The sequence below is a fragment of the Mustelus asterias genome, chromosome 17, assembly GCF_964213995.1.
Source record: "Mustelus asterias chromosome 17, sMusAst1.hap1.1, whole genome shotgun sequence".
In the NCBI taxonomy this organism is placed as follows: Eukaryota; Metazoa; Chordata; class Chondrichthyes; order Carcharhiniformes; family Triakidae; genus Mustelus; species Mustelus asterias.
The window spans coordinates 17254730-17267513 of NC_135817.1; the positions used below are offsets into that span (position 1 = coordinate 17254730).

At 45.3% G+C, this 12784-nt stretch overlaps 1 protein-coding gene across 4 annotated transcripts in view; it reads left to right on the top strand.

Annotated features, from left to right (window-relative positions):
- Positions 1-12784, top strand: part of pcid2 (PCI domain containing 2) — a 78859-nt gene that overhangs the window by 33280 nt on the left and 32795 nt on the right. For all 4 annotated transcript variants that reach the window (XM_078232343.1, XM_078232344.1, XM_078232345.1 and 1 more), the window contains one exon: positions 3211-3265. In XM_078232343.1, the coding sequence (XP_078088469.1) occupies positions 3211-3265 (55 nt within the window). The remainder of the gene's footprint in view (positions 1-3210; positions 3266-12784) is intronic.

The following is a 12784-nucleotide window of genomic DNA, read 5'->3' on the forward strand; positions in this document are numbered from 1 at the left end:
GATGACAATGTTGCGGTTGGTCTTGAGAGCGCGGATGGCGTTGCGTTGTGCTTCGGTGACATTCAGGGCTGTCTTGTGAGTGCGGCTGATGAATCTGGCATTGGCGCATCTCCTGATGGCCTGAACATACATTTCGAGTCGAGGGCAGTGGCATTCCGGAGGGGTCTTTCCTCTTTGGTTGCTGCACCGCAGATCTCTCTGTCGGCTGTTCTGGTTCGTTGGTTGTCTCATTGGGTTCGCTGTTGGCCTCTTGGGGTTTGTGGAAGAACTCCCGGAGCCTCATTCACCTGATGAATTCCTCTGTGTCTGCCGCAAGACCGATGGGGTCCATTTTGGTGGTGGGGTGGAAATTGTGCCCTCGGCTTTTACTTTGTCCTGATTTAATCTGAGTTTGTTTACTTGGTTTGGTTTGACCTAAAAAAGAGGACAACTTCAATTTCGTCTGGTTGAAGTGTGTAGTCCGACAAGTTGACAATGGACTTTCCTGCAGTGGTACTGTTTTCTACTGTGGTACTTGGGGGAGGCATTGTTGCTGCTGGTGGTGATACCGAGTTTCTCAAGTTTCCATTTCTTGGTGTACGTGTAAGTGGCATAGTTCCATTGTCTTGTCTGCTTGGCAATGTCTTGCAGCTGTTCTGAATGCAAGTTGAGAATATGGACTCTATCTTGGTTTCCAGGTTGCAGCATCTGCTGCAGAGCTGATGTATGAGGTGGTTGAGGCGTTTGAGAAAGGTGTGACGGCAAAGTCTCTCCACGTAGTCGCTGTTATAGGTTGACTTGAGTGGGTTCGTGATCTGTAGTCCTTTCAGGATCTTGTCTGCTTTCTTGCATCTTTGTAGAAACTTGATGTCTGTGTCAATATGTGCGATCTTCTTGGAGATACTCTCCACTTTGAGCCGGCGGTTTGCGGTGTCGGTGGTAGTCACGATGTGGAGCTGCCGGCATTGGACTGGGATGGGCACAGTAAGAAGTCTCACAACACCAGGTTAAAGTCCAACAGGTTATGAAAACAAGAGGGCACAGGTTTAAAGTGATTTGCAAAAGAAGCAAATGTGATTTGAGAAAACACAGCGAGTGGTTAGGTTCTGGAAGCCAGGTTAGAATCTGGTGGAGGCAGGTTCAATCGAGACCCTTGGACAGTCAGGAGGGAGGAGGTAAAGGGACTGGTGTTACGCCTTCTGTGATTGCATGGGAAGGTACTGTGGAAATGGCTTGGGATGATGGCGGAGCAGAGTATAACATAGGGAGCGGACCATGCGAAATGTTAATGGGGGTGAGGGGAAGATGTGTTTCATGGTGACATCATGCTGGAGTTGGTGGAAATAATGGAGGATGAATCTTTGAATGTGAAGGCTGGTGGGGTGAAAAGTGAGGACAAGAAGGACCCTGTCATGTTTCTGGGAGGGAGGGGAAGGGGTGAGAGCAGAGGTATGGGAGATGAGCCCTGTTGAACCCTGTTGAGTGCCTTGTCAATCAGAGTGGGCAGGGGAGGAACCTCAGTTAAGGAAAACCAAAAACATATCAGAAGTGCCATTTTTGAAGATGACAGCATTGTAACAGATGCGTTGGAGGTGGAGAACCTGGAAGAATGGGATGGAATCCTTACAAGAAGCAGTTGTGAGGAATCATTGAGGTAACTGTGGGAGTTGGTGTATTTGTAATGAAAACTGGTGGACAGTCTATCACTGGAAATGGAGGCAAGTCAAGGAAGGGAAGTGAAGTGTTGGAGATGGACCTTGTGAGGGTCAGAGTGGGTTAGAAATTGGACGCAAAATTCATCATTATTTCCAGGTACAGACAAGAGCATGAAGTGACATCGAAACAGTCATTGATATAACAGAAAAAGAATTGTGGAAGAGGGCTTAAGTAGGACCGGAACAAGAAGTGTTCCACAACACCCACAAAAAACAAGCAGAACTAGGGCCTATGCAGGTACCCATAGCCACACCTTTTATTTACAGGAAGTGAGAAAAAGGAGAAATGATTTGGTGAGTGAACAAGTTAAGCTACATGGAGGAGAGTAGTGGTGAATGGGGATTGTTTAGGCCTCTGCTCAAGGAAGAAGTGGAGAGTCCTCAGATTGTCCTGGTGGGAATGGAGGTGTAGAGGGATTGGGCATCGACAGTGAAGAGGAGGCGGTTAAGGCCAGGGAACTGGAAGTAGTTGATGTGATGTAGGGCATCAGAGGAATCACGAATGTCGGTGGGGAGAGACTGGATGAGGGGAGAGAGAATGGAGTCAAGATGGGGAGAAATGAGTTCCGAGGGGCAGGAACAGACTGGGTGTACCAGGACAGTCCTGTTTGTTGATTTTGAGAAGAAAGTAGAAGCGCTGTGTGAGGTTGAGGGGCTATGAGATTGGAAGCTGTGAAGTGAACATCTTGATGTTTGGTGGTGGGATCATGGTCCAGGGGTAGGTAAGAGGAAGTATCTGAGAGTTGGTGCTCTGTGAGTACATCAGATAACTACACCACCCTTGTCACAAGGACAAGGTTGGACCTAAGAGAATGGAGTGCGACAAGTTCAGGGGACATGTTGGATTGGGTAAAAGTGGATTGGGACAAGTTGGGGATATTTGGATTGTGTTATGGGGGTTCTGGATGCTGGGGGGAATGTTAGGTCAGTATGATCAATTTGGGTTGGGGGCTGTAGTTGAGGGAGGGTTAGGTAGGTAGTTGGACGTCGGGGGGAGGTGGGAGGCCATCTAATGGGTGTGGGGGGAGGGGGTGCTTAGAGTCCACTCCTCCGCAATTCAGTAGATTTTTGCTGAGGAAGCCAATAACACTCTGGACTCCACTGCTGCCAAGTTCACTGCTGCCAAGTTTGCTGATGTATTTACCATAAATGGAATAAAGGCAGTGTTAGCAACAACACAGATTGGGGCAATGAAGCGACTAACTAAAGTGAGTATGCTCTGTTTTGTGGCTTTATATCAGACTCTAGGGAGGGAATGTGAGCCTGGCTGAATTCCTTGAATCTGTCTCAAAACCTCTTCCATTGCCTTTCTAAATGAGTGAAAACGTAAATATCCTAATGGAACACCAGAGAAATTGTGGAGAATTGGAGCATTCTAACATACTAGTTTTCAACTGTGATGCTTTTGCAGCTATAGTCGTTATATGTCAAATGTCACACACTATACCATCTCACTGTAACAATGCACTCCAATGGAAAGGTTGAACTTTTGTTCTGTCTGTGTTTTGTCACTCAGGGCCCTACCAATTATGTATGCTGTAGCTCTGGATCTTCGGATATTTGCCAATAATGTGAGTATTGCATTGTTTATGGGAATCTATTAAATGATTATTACTCTGCAAAGTTACAAGAAACCCTTCATTCTGCATCATTCACATAGTACAGAAGTTTGATAGGTTCTGGGAAAGTACACACTCAGCACATATGAAAATGTAATTGTGATGCAAGATAGATAACCCTGCATTTAATAGAAACATAGAAAATAGAAGCAAGGGGAGGCTAGTCTCTGTTTTTTTGAGAAAGTGACCAAGGAGGTGGATGGGGGCAAGGCAGTGGACGTGGTATATATGGATTTTAGTAAGGCGTTTGATAAGGTTCACCATGGTAGGCTTCTGCAGAAAATGCAGATGTATGGGATTGGGGGTGATCTAGGAAATTGGATCAGGAATTGGCTAGCGGATAGGAAACAGAGGGTGGTGGTTGATAGTAAATATTCATCATGGAGTGCGGTTACAAGTGGTGTACCTCAGGGATCTGTTTTGGGGCCACTGCTGTTTGTAATATTTATTAATGATCTGGATGAGGGTATAGTTGGGTGGATTAGCAAATTTGCTGATGACACCAAAGTCGGTGGTGTGGTAGACAGTGAGGAAGGGTGTCGTAGTTTGCAGGAAGACTTAGACAGGTTGCAAAGTTGGGCCGAGAGGTGGCGGATGGAGTTTAATGCGGAGAAGTGTGAGGTAATTCACTTTGGTAGGAATAACAGATGTGTTGAGTATAGGGCTAACGGGAGGACTTTGAATAGTGTGGAGGAGCAGAGGGATCTAGGTGTATGTGTGCATAGATCCCTGAAAGTTGGGAATCAAGTAGATAAGGTTGTTAAGAAGGCATATGGTGTCTTGGCGTTTATTGGTAGGGGGATTGAATTTAGGAGTCGTAGCGTTATGTTGCAACTGTACACAACTCTGGTGCGGCCGCACTTGGAGTACTGTGTGCAGTTCTGGTCCCCACATTACAGGAAGGATGTGGAGGCTTTGGAGAGGGTGCAGAGGAGGTTTACCAGGATGTTGCCTGGTATGGAGGGGAGATCCTATGAGGAGAGGCTGAGGGATTTGGGATTGTTTTCGCTGGAAAGGCGGCGGCTAAGAGGGGATCTTATTGAAACATATAAGATGATTAGAGGTTTAGATAGGGTGGATAGTGATAGCCTTTTTCCTCTGATGGAGAAATCCAGCACGAGGGGGCATGGCTTTAAATTGAGGGGGGGTAGTTATAGAACCGATGTCAGGGGTAGGTTCTTTACCCAGAGGGTGGTGAGGGATTGGAATGCCCTGCCAGCATCAGTAGTAAATGCGCCTAGTTTGGGGGCGTTTAAGAGATCCGTAGATAGGTTCATGGACGAAAAGAAATTGGTTTAGGTTGGAGGGTCACAGTTTTTTTTTTTAACTGGTCGGTGCAACATCGTGGGCCGAAGGGCCTGTTCTGCGCTGTAATGTTCTATGTTCTATGTTCTATGTTCTATTCGGCCCTTCAAGTCTATTCTGCCATTCATTGTGATCATCCAACTCAAGAGCCTGATTTCACTTTTCCCCAACATCCTTGGATCCCCTTCCAAGAGCTAAATTTAATTCCTTCTTGAAAACATACAATGTTTTGGCCTTTATAAAAGATCAAAATCATCACCTACTTCTATCTAATACTGAGACTTAGGATCTGCAGCACCTCTTGGATCCTTGTATTACATAGAAACATAGAAAAACTACAGCACAAAACAGGCCCTTCGGCCCCACAAGTTGTGCCGAACATATCCCTACCTTCTAGGCCTACCTATAACCCTCCATCCTATTAAGTCCCATGTACTCATCCAGGAGTCTCTTAAAAGATCATATTGAGTTTGTATTGTACATTTGTATTCAAGCTTCGAACGAAGTCCCCAGCTGCTCGGTAGGCACAGGTTGGATTAAACAATTGAATTATCAAATATATAGAGTTAATTTGGCCTTTTACATGATATTTGTGCTCAGAGAATGTCGCTTGGTTTTAACATGATCTTTTCTGCACAGCAGGACTTGGCCAAATAGTTGAGTGAGTTACCACAGCCATTTCTTAGTGAACTTTTCATGTACACAGTGAAAGATTCCTACATCTTTGCAAGGATTACATGCAGCCTGCATATTAATAGCAACGCCTTGTCCATGTGCTCGTTTCACATTGTTAGCTCATTTTACAAACTGAAGGAAGCCATCAACATTTGTGCTGTGTCACTAACTCGTGACAATATTATAGGTTTAAAGTGAAAGGGGAGAGATACAAAAGGGCCCAGAGTGGCAATTATTTCAGAGGGTGGTGAGTGTCTGGAACGAGCTGCTAGAGGCGGGTACAATTTTGTCTTTTAAAAAGCATTTGGACAGTTACATGGGTAAAATGGTGTTATAAAGAGAAGGTGGATTCTCCCCCCCACCCCCGCCCCTCTGAAAACTAACACCTAACCACTCAGAGGAGTACCTTGCCTCATAATCTGTAAAAGTGAGTGTGAAGTGGTACGATCTGCGCTTCAGCAACTTTTGGTGGTTAAGTCAAAATAACTCCCTGACACTCTAAAGTTAACAAGTAACAATTTATGTATCTAACTAACAATGAACAATTTAACTAAGCTATTAACGAACCAAATAAAACACGATTATAATGGCATGCTGTTTAGATGAATACAATTTTGACTCATTAACAAAAAAATAGAATTTTAGTCACTCTCTACATTACAACCAGGTTTGAAGTCTTCCAGATTATTGAGGGCCTTCTCTGTTGATTCTTCTGTCTGGAACTTCTGTCTTCTTTGCTACCTTCGCTATCAAGATGGAGCTTTCTCTAAGACATGGATGAGACTGTTACTCTGGCAGATGCTCTCTGCTTTTGCCCCACTGCTTCGTTCCTTTTATACCTGTGATGACATATCAATATCTCCCACAATAGGATTGATCCCAGGTTGCTAACACCATCAAATTCAAATCTAATAGGTTACTAGTATACAAGTGCCTGATTTAAACTGATTGGTTAAATTTAAAAGCATGTTCTGTTTGAAATTGATTGGCTAAATTCAAAAAAATTCAAAAGCCTATTCCCAAGGTAACCCTGCTTGGCCTTCCGATACAAATGTTTCATTCTGGGACCCCATATGCACCAACATTTCTTTTTTAACTCTCTAAGCACAGAAAAAGCACCACCTTTTAAAGGGATCATGCAATTCTTTCACCTCTTAGCATTTTACAATATTTTATAATTTTACAAACACCAAACCCTAACATTCTACTTCTAAATAGTTACAGAACAAAGAGATCTAGAGGTACATGTTTATAGCTCCCTGAAAGTGGAGTCACAGGTGGACAGAGTGGTGAAGAAGGCATTTAGCATGCTTGGTTTCATTGGTCAGAACATTGAATACAGGAGTTGGGACGTCTTGTTGAAGTTGCACAAGACATTGGTAAGGCCACACTTGGAATACTGTGTACAGTTCTGGTCACCCTATTATAGAAAGGATATTATTAAACTAGAAAGAGTGCAGAAAGGATTTACTAGGATGCTACCGGGACTTGATGGTTTGAGTTATAAGGAGAGGCTGGATAGACTGGGACTTTTTTCTCTGGAGCGTAGAAGGCTGAGGGGTGATCTTATAGAGGTCTATAAAATAATGAGGGGCATAGATCAGCTAGATTGTCAATATCTTTTCCTAAAGGTAGGGGAGTCTAAAACTAGAGGGCATAGGTTTAAGGTGAGAGGGGAGAGATACAGAAGTGTTCAGAGGGGCAATTGTTTCACACAGAGGGTGGTGAGTGTCTGGAACAAGCTGCCAGAGGTAGTAGTAGAGGCGGGTACAATTTTATGTTTTAAAAAGCATTTAGATAGTTACGTGAGTAAGATGGGTACAGAGGGATATGGGCCAAATGCGGGCAATTGGGACTAGCTTCGGGGTTTAAAAAAAAGGGCAGCATGGACAAGTTGGGCCGAAGGGCTTGTTTCCATGCTGTAAACCTCTATGACTGACTAAATTCACAATTACTCTACTCAACTTTGCAGCAGATGGGTAGAGGGATATGGGCAAAATGATAGCAATTGGAACTAGCTTAGTGGTAAAAACAGGGCGGCATGGACAAGTTGGGCTGAAGAGCCTGTTCCCATGCTGTAAACCTCTATGACTCTATGTACTGCCGTTTTCTGAAACTGTATTCATTGAAATTATACATTTAGCCACACACGCAGCCAAGTTCAAATAGTGTAGTCTTAGGATCCCCTCTCGGTCTGGTACCTGATAACATTTTTGTCGATTTCCACAAGAAGTGACAAGGCACTTGACAAGGTACGTCATGCTAGACTGGTACAAAAGGTGAAGTCACATGGAGTTAGAGGAGAGTTGGCAAGTTGGATACAGAACTGGCTTGGCCATAGAAGTCATGATGTGGAGATGCCGGCGTTGGACTGGGGTAAGCACAGTAAGAAGTCTCACAACACCAGGTTAAAGTCCAACAGGTTTATTTGGTAGCAAATACCATAAGCTTTCGGAGCAATGCTCCTTCGTCAGATGGAGTGGTCTCTGTTCTCAAACAGGGCACAGACACAGAAATCAAATTACAGAATACTGATTAGAATGCAAATCTCTACAGCCAGCCAGGTCTTAAATGTACAGACAATGTGGGGGGAGGGAGCATTCAACACAGGTTAAAGAGATGTGTATTGTCTCCAGACAGTACAGCTTGTGAAATTGTGCAAGTCCAGGAGGCAAGCTGTGGGGGTTACTGATAATGTGACATAAATCCAACATCCCGGTTTAGACCGTCCTCATGTGTGCGGAACTTGGCTATCAGTTTCTGCTCAGTGACTCTGCGCTGTCGTGTGTCGTGAAGGCCGCCTTGGAGAACGCTTACCTGAAGATCCAAGGCTGAATGCCCGTGACTGCTGAAGTGCTCCCCCACAGGAAGAGAACAGTCTTGCCTGGTGATTGTCGAGCGGTGTTCATTCATCCGTTGTCGTAGCGTCTGCATGGTTTCCCCAATGTACCATGCCTCGGGACATCCTTTCTTGCAGCGTATCAGGTAGACAACGTTGGCCGAGTTGCAAGAGTAGGTACCGTGTACCTGGTAGATGGTGTTCTCACGTGAGATGATGGCATCCGTGTTGATGATCCGGCACGTCTTGCAGAGGTTGCTGTGGCAGGGTTGTGTGGTGTCGTGGTCACTGTTCTCCTGAAGGCTGGGTAGTTTGCTGCAGACAATGGTCTGTTTGAGGTTGCGTGGTTGTTTGAAGGCAAGAAGTGGGGGTGTGGGGACACTTTTGAGTCTTTTATAGACCTCCTAAAAGTTCTAGAGAGGTTGAGGAAAGGATTGCGGAGTCAATCCTGCTTAGGAGTGAAAGTAATAGGGCAATTGTTATGGGGGATTTTAACTTGACTAATATTGACTGGAATTGTTATAGCTCTAGCTCGTTAGAGGGGTCAGTTTTTGTTCAAAGCGTGCAGGAAGGTTTTTTGACTCAGTATGTAGACAGGCCAACTAGAGGTGAGGCTATATTGGATCTGGTGCTGGGAAATGAGCCAGACCAGGTGCTGGACTTGGAAGTTGGTGTGCATTTTGGGGATAGTGACCACAATTCGGTTACGTTCACCTTAGTGATGGAAAGGGATAGGCATGAACCTCGGGCCAGTGGTTTTAGCTGGGGGAAGGGTAATTATGAGGCTATTAGGAGAGAATTAGGAAACATAGGTTGGACTAGGAGATTACAGGGACTGGGAACGTCCGACATGTGGAGTTTTTTCAAGGAGCAGCTACTGCGAGTCTGTGATAGGTATGTCCCTGTCAGGCAAGGAGGAATTGGTAGGGCTAGGGAACCGTGGTGCACCAAAAAAGTTTCTTTGTTGGTTAAAAAGAAAAAGGAGGCTTATGTTCGGATGAGACGTGAGCACTCGGGTAGTGCACTAGAAAGCTTTAGATTGGCTAAGAGGGAGTTGAAGAGCGAGCTTAGAAGGGCTAAAAGGGGACATGAGAAGACTTTGGCGGATAGGGTTAAAGAGAATCCTAAGGCGTTCTATAGGTATGTCAAGAACAGAAGGTTGGTTAGGGCAAGTTTAGGGCCAGTTATAGATGGCAGAGGGAAGTTATGTGTGGAACCGGAGGAGATTGGTGAAGCATTGAACCAATATTTCTCTTCGGTGTTCACGCAAGGGGACATGAATATAGCTGAGGAGGACACTGGGTTGCAAGGGAGTAGAATAGACAGTATTACAGTTGATAAGGAGGATGTGCAGGATATTCTGGAGGGTCTGAAAATAGATAAATCCCCTGGTCCGGATGGGATTTATCCAAGGATTCTCTGGGAGGCAAGAGAAGTGATTGCAGAGCCTCTGGCTCTGATCTTCAGGTCGTCGTTGGCCTCTGGTATAGTACCAGAAGATTGGAGGTTAGCGAATGTTGTCCCATTGTTTAAGAAGGGGAACAGAGACTTCCCCGGGAATTATAGACCGGTGAGTCTCACTTCTGTTGTCGGCAAGATGTTGGAAAAAATTATAAGGGATAGGATTTATAGTTATTTGGAGAGTAATGAATTGATAGGTGATAGTCAGCATGGTTTTGTGGCAGGTAGGTCGTGCCTTACTAACCTTATTGAGTTTTTTGAGAAAGTGACCAAGGAGGTGGATGGGGGCAAGGCAGTGGACGTGGTATATATGGATTTTAGTAAGGCGTTTGATAAGGTTCACCATGGTAGGCTTCTGCAGAAAATGCAGATGTATGGGATTGGGGGTGATCTAGGAAATTGGATCAGGAATTGGCTAGCGGATAGGAAACAGAGGGTGGTGGTTGATAGTAAATATTCATCATGGAGTGCGGTTACAAGTGGTGTACCTCAGGGATCTGTTTTGGGGCCACTGCTGTTTGTAATATTTATTAATGATCTGGATGAGGGTGTAGTTGGGTGGATTAGCAAATTTGCTGATGACACCAAAGTCGGTGGTGTGGTAGACAGTGAGGAAGGGTGTCGTAGTTTGCAGGAAGACTTAGACAGGTTGCAAAGTTGGGCCGAGAGGTGGCGGATGGAGTTTAATGCGGAGAAGTGTGAGGTAATTCACTTTGGTAGGAATAACAGATGTGTTGAGTATAGGGCTAACGGGAGGACTTTGAATAGTGTGGAGGAGCAGAGGGATCTAGGTGTATGTGTGCATAGATCCCTGAAAGTTGGGAATCAAGTAGATAAGGTTGTTAAGAAGGCATATGGTGTCTTGGCGTTTATTGGTAGGGGGATTGAATTTAGGAGTCGTAGCGTTATGTTGCAACTGTACACAACTCTGGTGCGGCCGCACTTGGAGTACTGTGTGCAGTTCTGGTCCCCACATTACAGGAAGGATGTGGAGGCTTTGGAGAGGGTGCAGAGGAGGTTTACCAGGATGTTGCCTGGTATGGAGGGGAGATCCTATGAGGAGAGGCTGAGGGATTTGGGATTGTTTTCGCTGGAAAGGCGGCGGCTAAGAGGGGATCTTATTGAAACATATAAGATGATTAGAGGTTTAGATAGGGTGGATAGTGATAGCCTTTTTCCTCTGATGGAGAAATCCAGCACGAGGGGGCATGGCTTTAAATTGAGGGGGGGTAGTTATAGAACCGATGTCAGGGGTAGGTTCTTTACCCAGAGGGTGGTGAGGGATTGGAATGCCCTGCCAGCATCAGTAGTAAATGCGCCTAGTTTGGGGGCGTTTAAGAGATCCGTAGATAGGTTCATGGACGAAAAGAAATTGGTTTAGGTTGGAGGGTCACAGTTTTTTTTTTAACTGGTCGGTGCAACATCGTGGGCCGAAGGGCCTGTTCTGCGCTGTAATGTTCTATGTTCTATTTTTGACAGAATGAGCCCTAAGCTCATGTTGTGGCCATTACAGAGACGTGGGTAGAACAAGGACAGGAATGGTTGTTGGACGTTCCGGGGTATAGATGTTTCAGTAAGTGTAGGGAAGCTGGTAAAAGAGGTGGAGGAGTAGCATTGTTAATCAAGGATAGTTTAACGGCTGCGGAAAGGCACTTCGAGGGGGATCTGCACATTGAGGTAATATGGGCTGAGATTAGAAATAGGAAAGGAGCGGTCACGTTGTTAGGAGTTTACTATAGGCCCCCAAATAGTAATAGAGATGTGGAGGAAGAAATTGCTAAGCAGATTATGGATAGGTGTGGGGGTCACAGGGTAGTTGTCATGGGGGACGTTAACTTTCCAAATATTGATTGGAACCTTTGTAGGTCAAATAGTTCGGATGGGGCAGTTTTTGTGCAGTGTGTGCAGGAAGGTTCCTGACACAATATGTGGATAGGCCGACAAGAGATGAGGCCACATTGGATTTGGTACTGGGAAATGAACCGGGCCAAGTGTTAGATTTGGTTGTGGGAGAGCACTTTGGAGATAGTGACCACAATTCGGTGTCTTTTGTTATTGCAATGGAGAGGGATAGGGCCGTACGGCAGGGCAAGGTTTACAATTGGGGGAGAGGTAATTATGATGCGATTAGGCAAGAATTAGGGGGCATAAGTTGGGAACAGAAACTGTCTGGGAAAGGCACTAATGAAAAGTGGAACTTTTTCAAGGAACAAATACTGGGTGTCCTTGATAGGTATGTCTCTGTCAGGCAGGGAGGAAATGGCCGAGTGAGGGAACCATGGTTCACGAAAGAGGTGGAATGTCTTGTGAAAAAGAAGAGGGAAGCTTATGTAGGGATGAGGAAACTAGGTTCAGATGGCTCGATTGAGGGTTACAAGTTAGCAAGGAACGAGCTGAAAAAGGGGCTTAGGAGAGCGAGGAGGGGACATGAGAAGTCCTTGGCGGGTCGGATCAAGGAAAACCCCAAGGCTTTTTACTCTTATGTGAGGAATAAAAGAATGACCAGGGTGAGGTTAGGGCCGGTCAAGGACAGTAGTGGGAACTTGTGTATGGAGTCAGTAGAGACAGGCGAGGTGATGAATGAATACTTTTCGTCAGTGCTCACCAAGGAGAGGGGCCATGTTTTTGAGGAAGAGAAGGTGTTGCAGGCTAATAGGCTGGAGGAAATAGATGTTCGGAGGGAGGATGTCCTGGCAGTTTTGAATAAACTGAAGGTCGATAAGTCCCCTGGGCCTGATGAAATATATCCTAGTATTCTTTGGGAGGCAAGGGATGAGATTGCAGAGCCTTTGGCTTTGATCTTTGAGTCCTCACTGTCCACGGGGATGGTGCCAGAGGACTGGGGAATGGCGAATGTTGTTCCTCTGTTTAAGAAAGGGAATAGAAATGACCCTGGTAATTATAGACCGGTTAGTCTTACTTCGGTGGTTGGTAAACTGATGGAACAGGTCCTTAGGGATGGAATTTACGACCATTTAGAAAGATGCGGATTAATCCGGGATAGTCAGCACGGATTCGTGAAGGGCAAGTCGTGCCTCACAAATTTGATAGAATTTTATGAGGAGGTGACTAAGTGTGTTGATGAAGGTAGGGCAGTTGATGTCATATACATGGATTTTAGTAAGGCGTTTGATAAGGTCCCCCATGGTTGGCTTATGATGAAAGTGAGGAGGTGTGGGATAGAGGGAAAG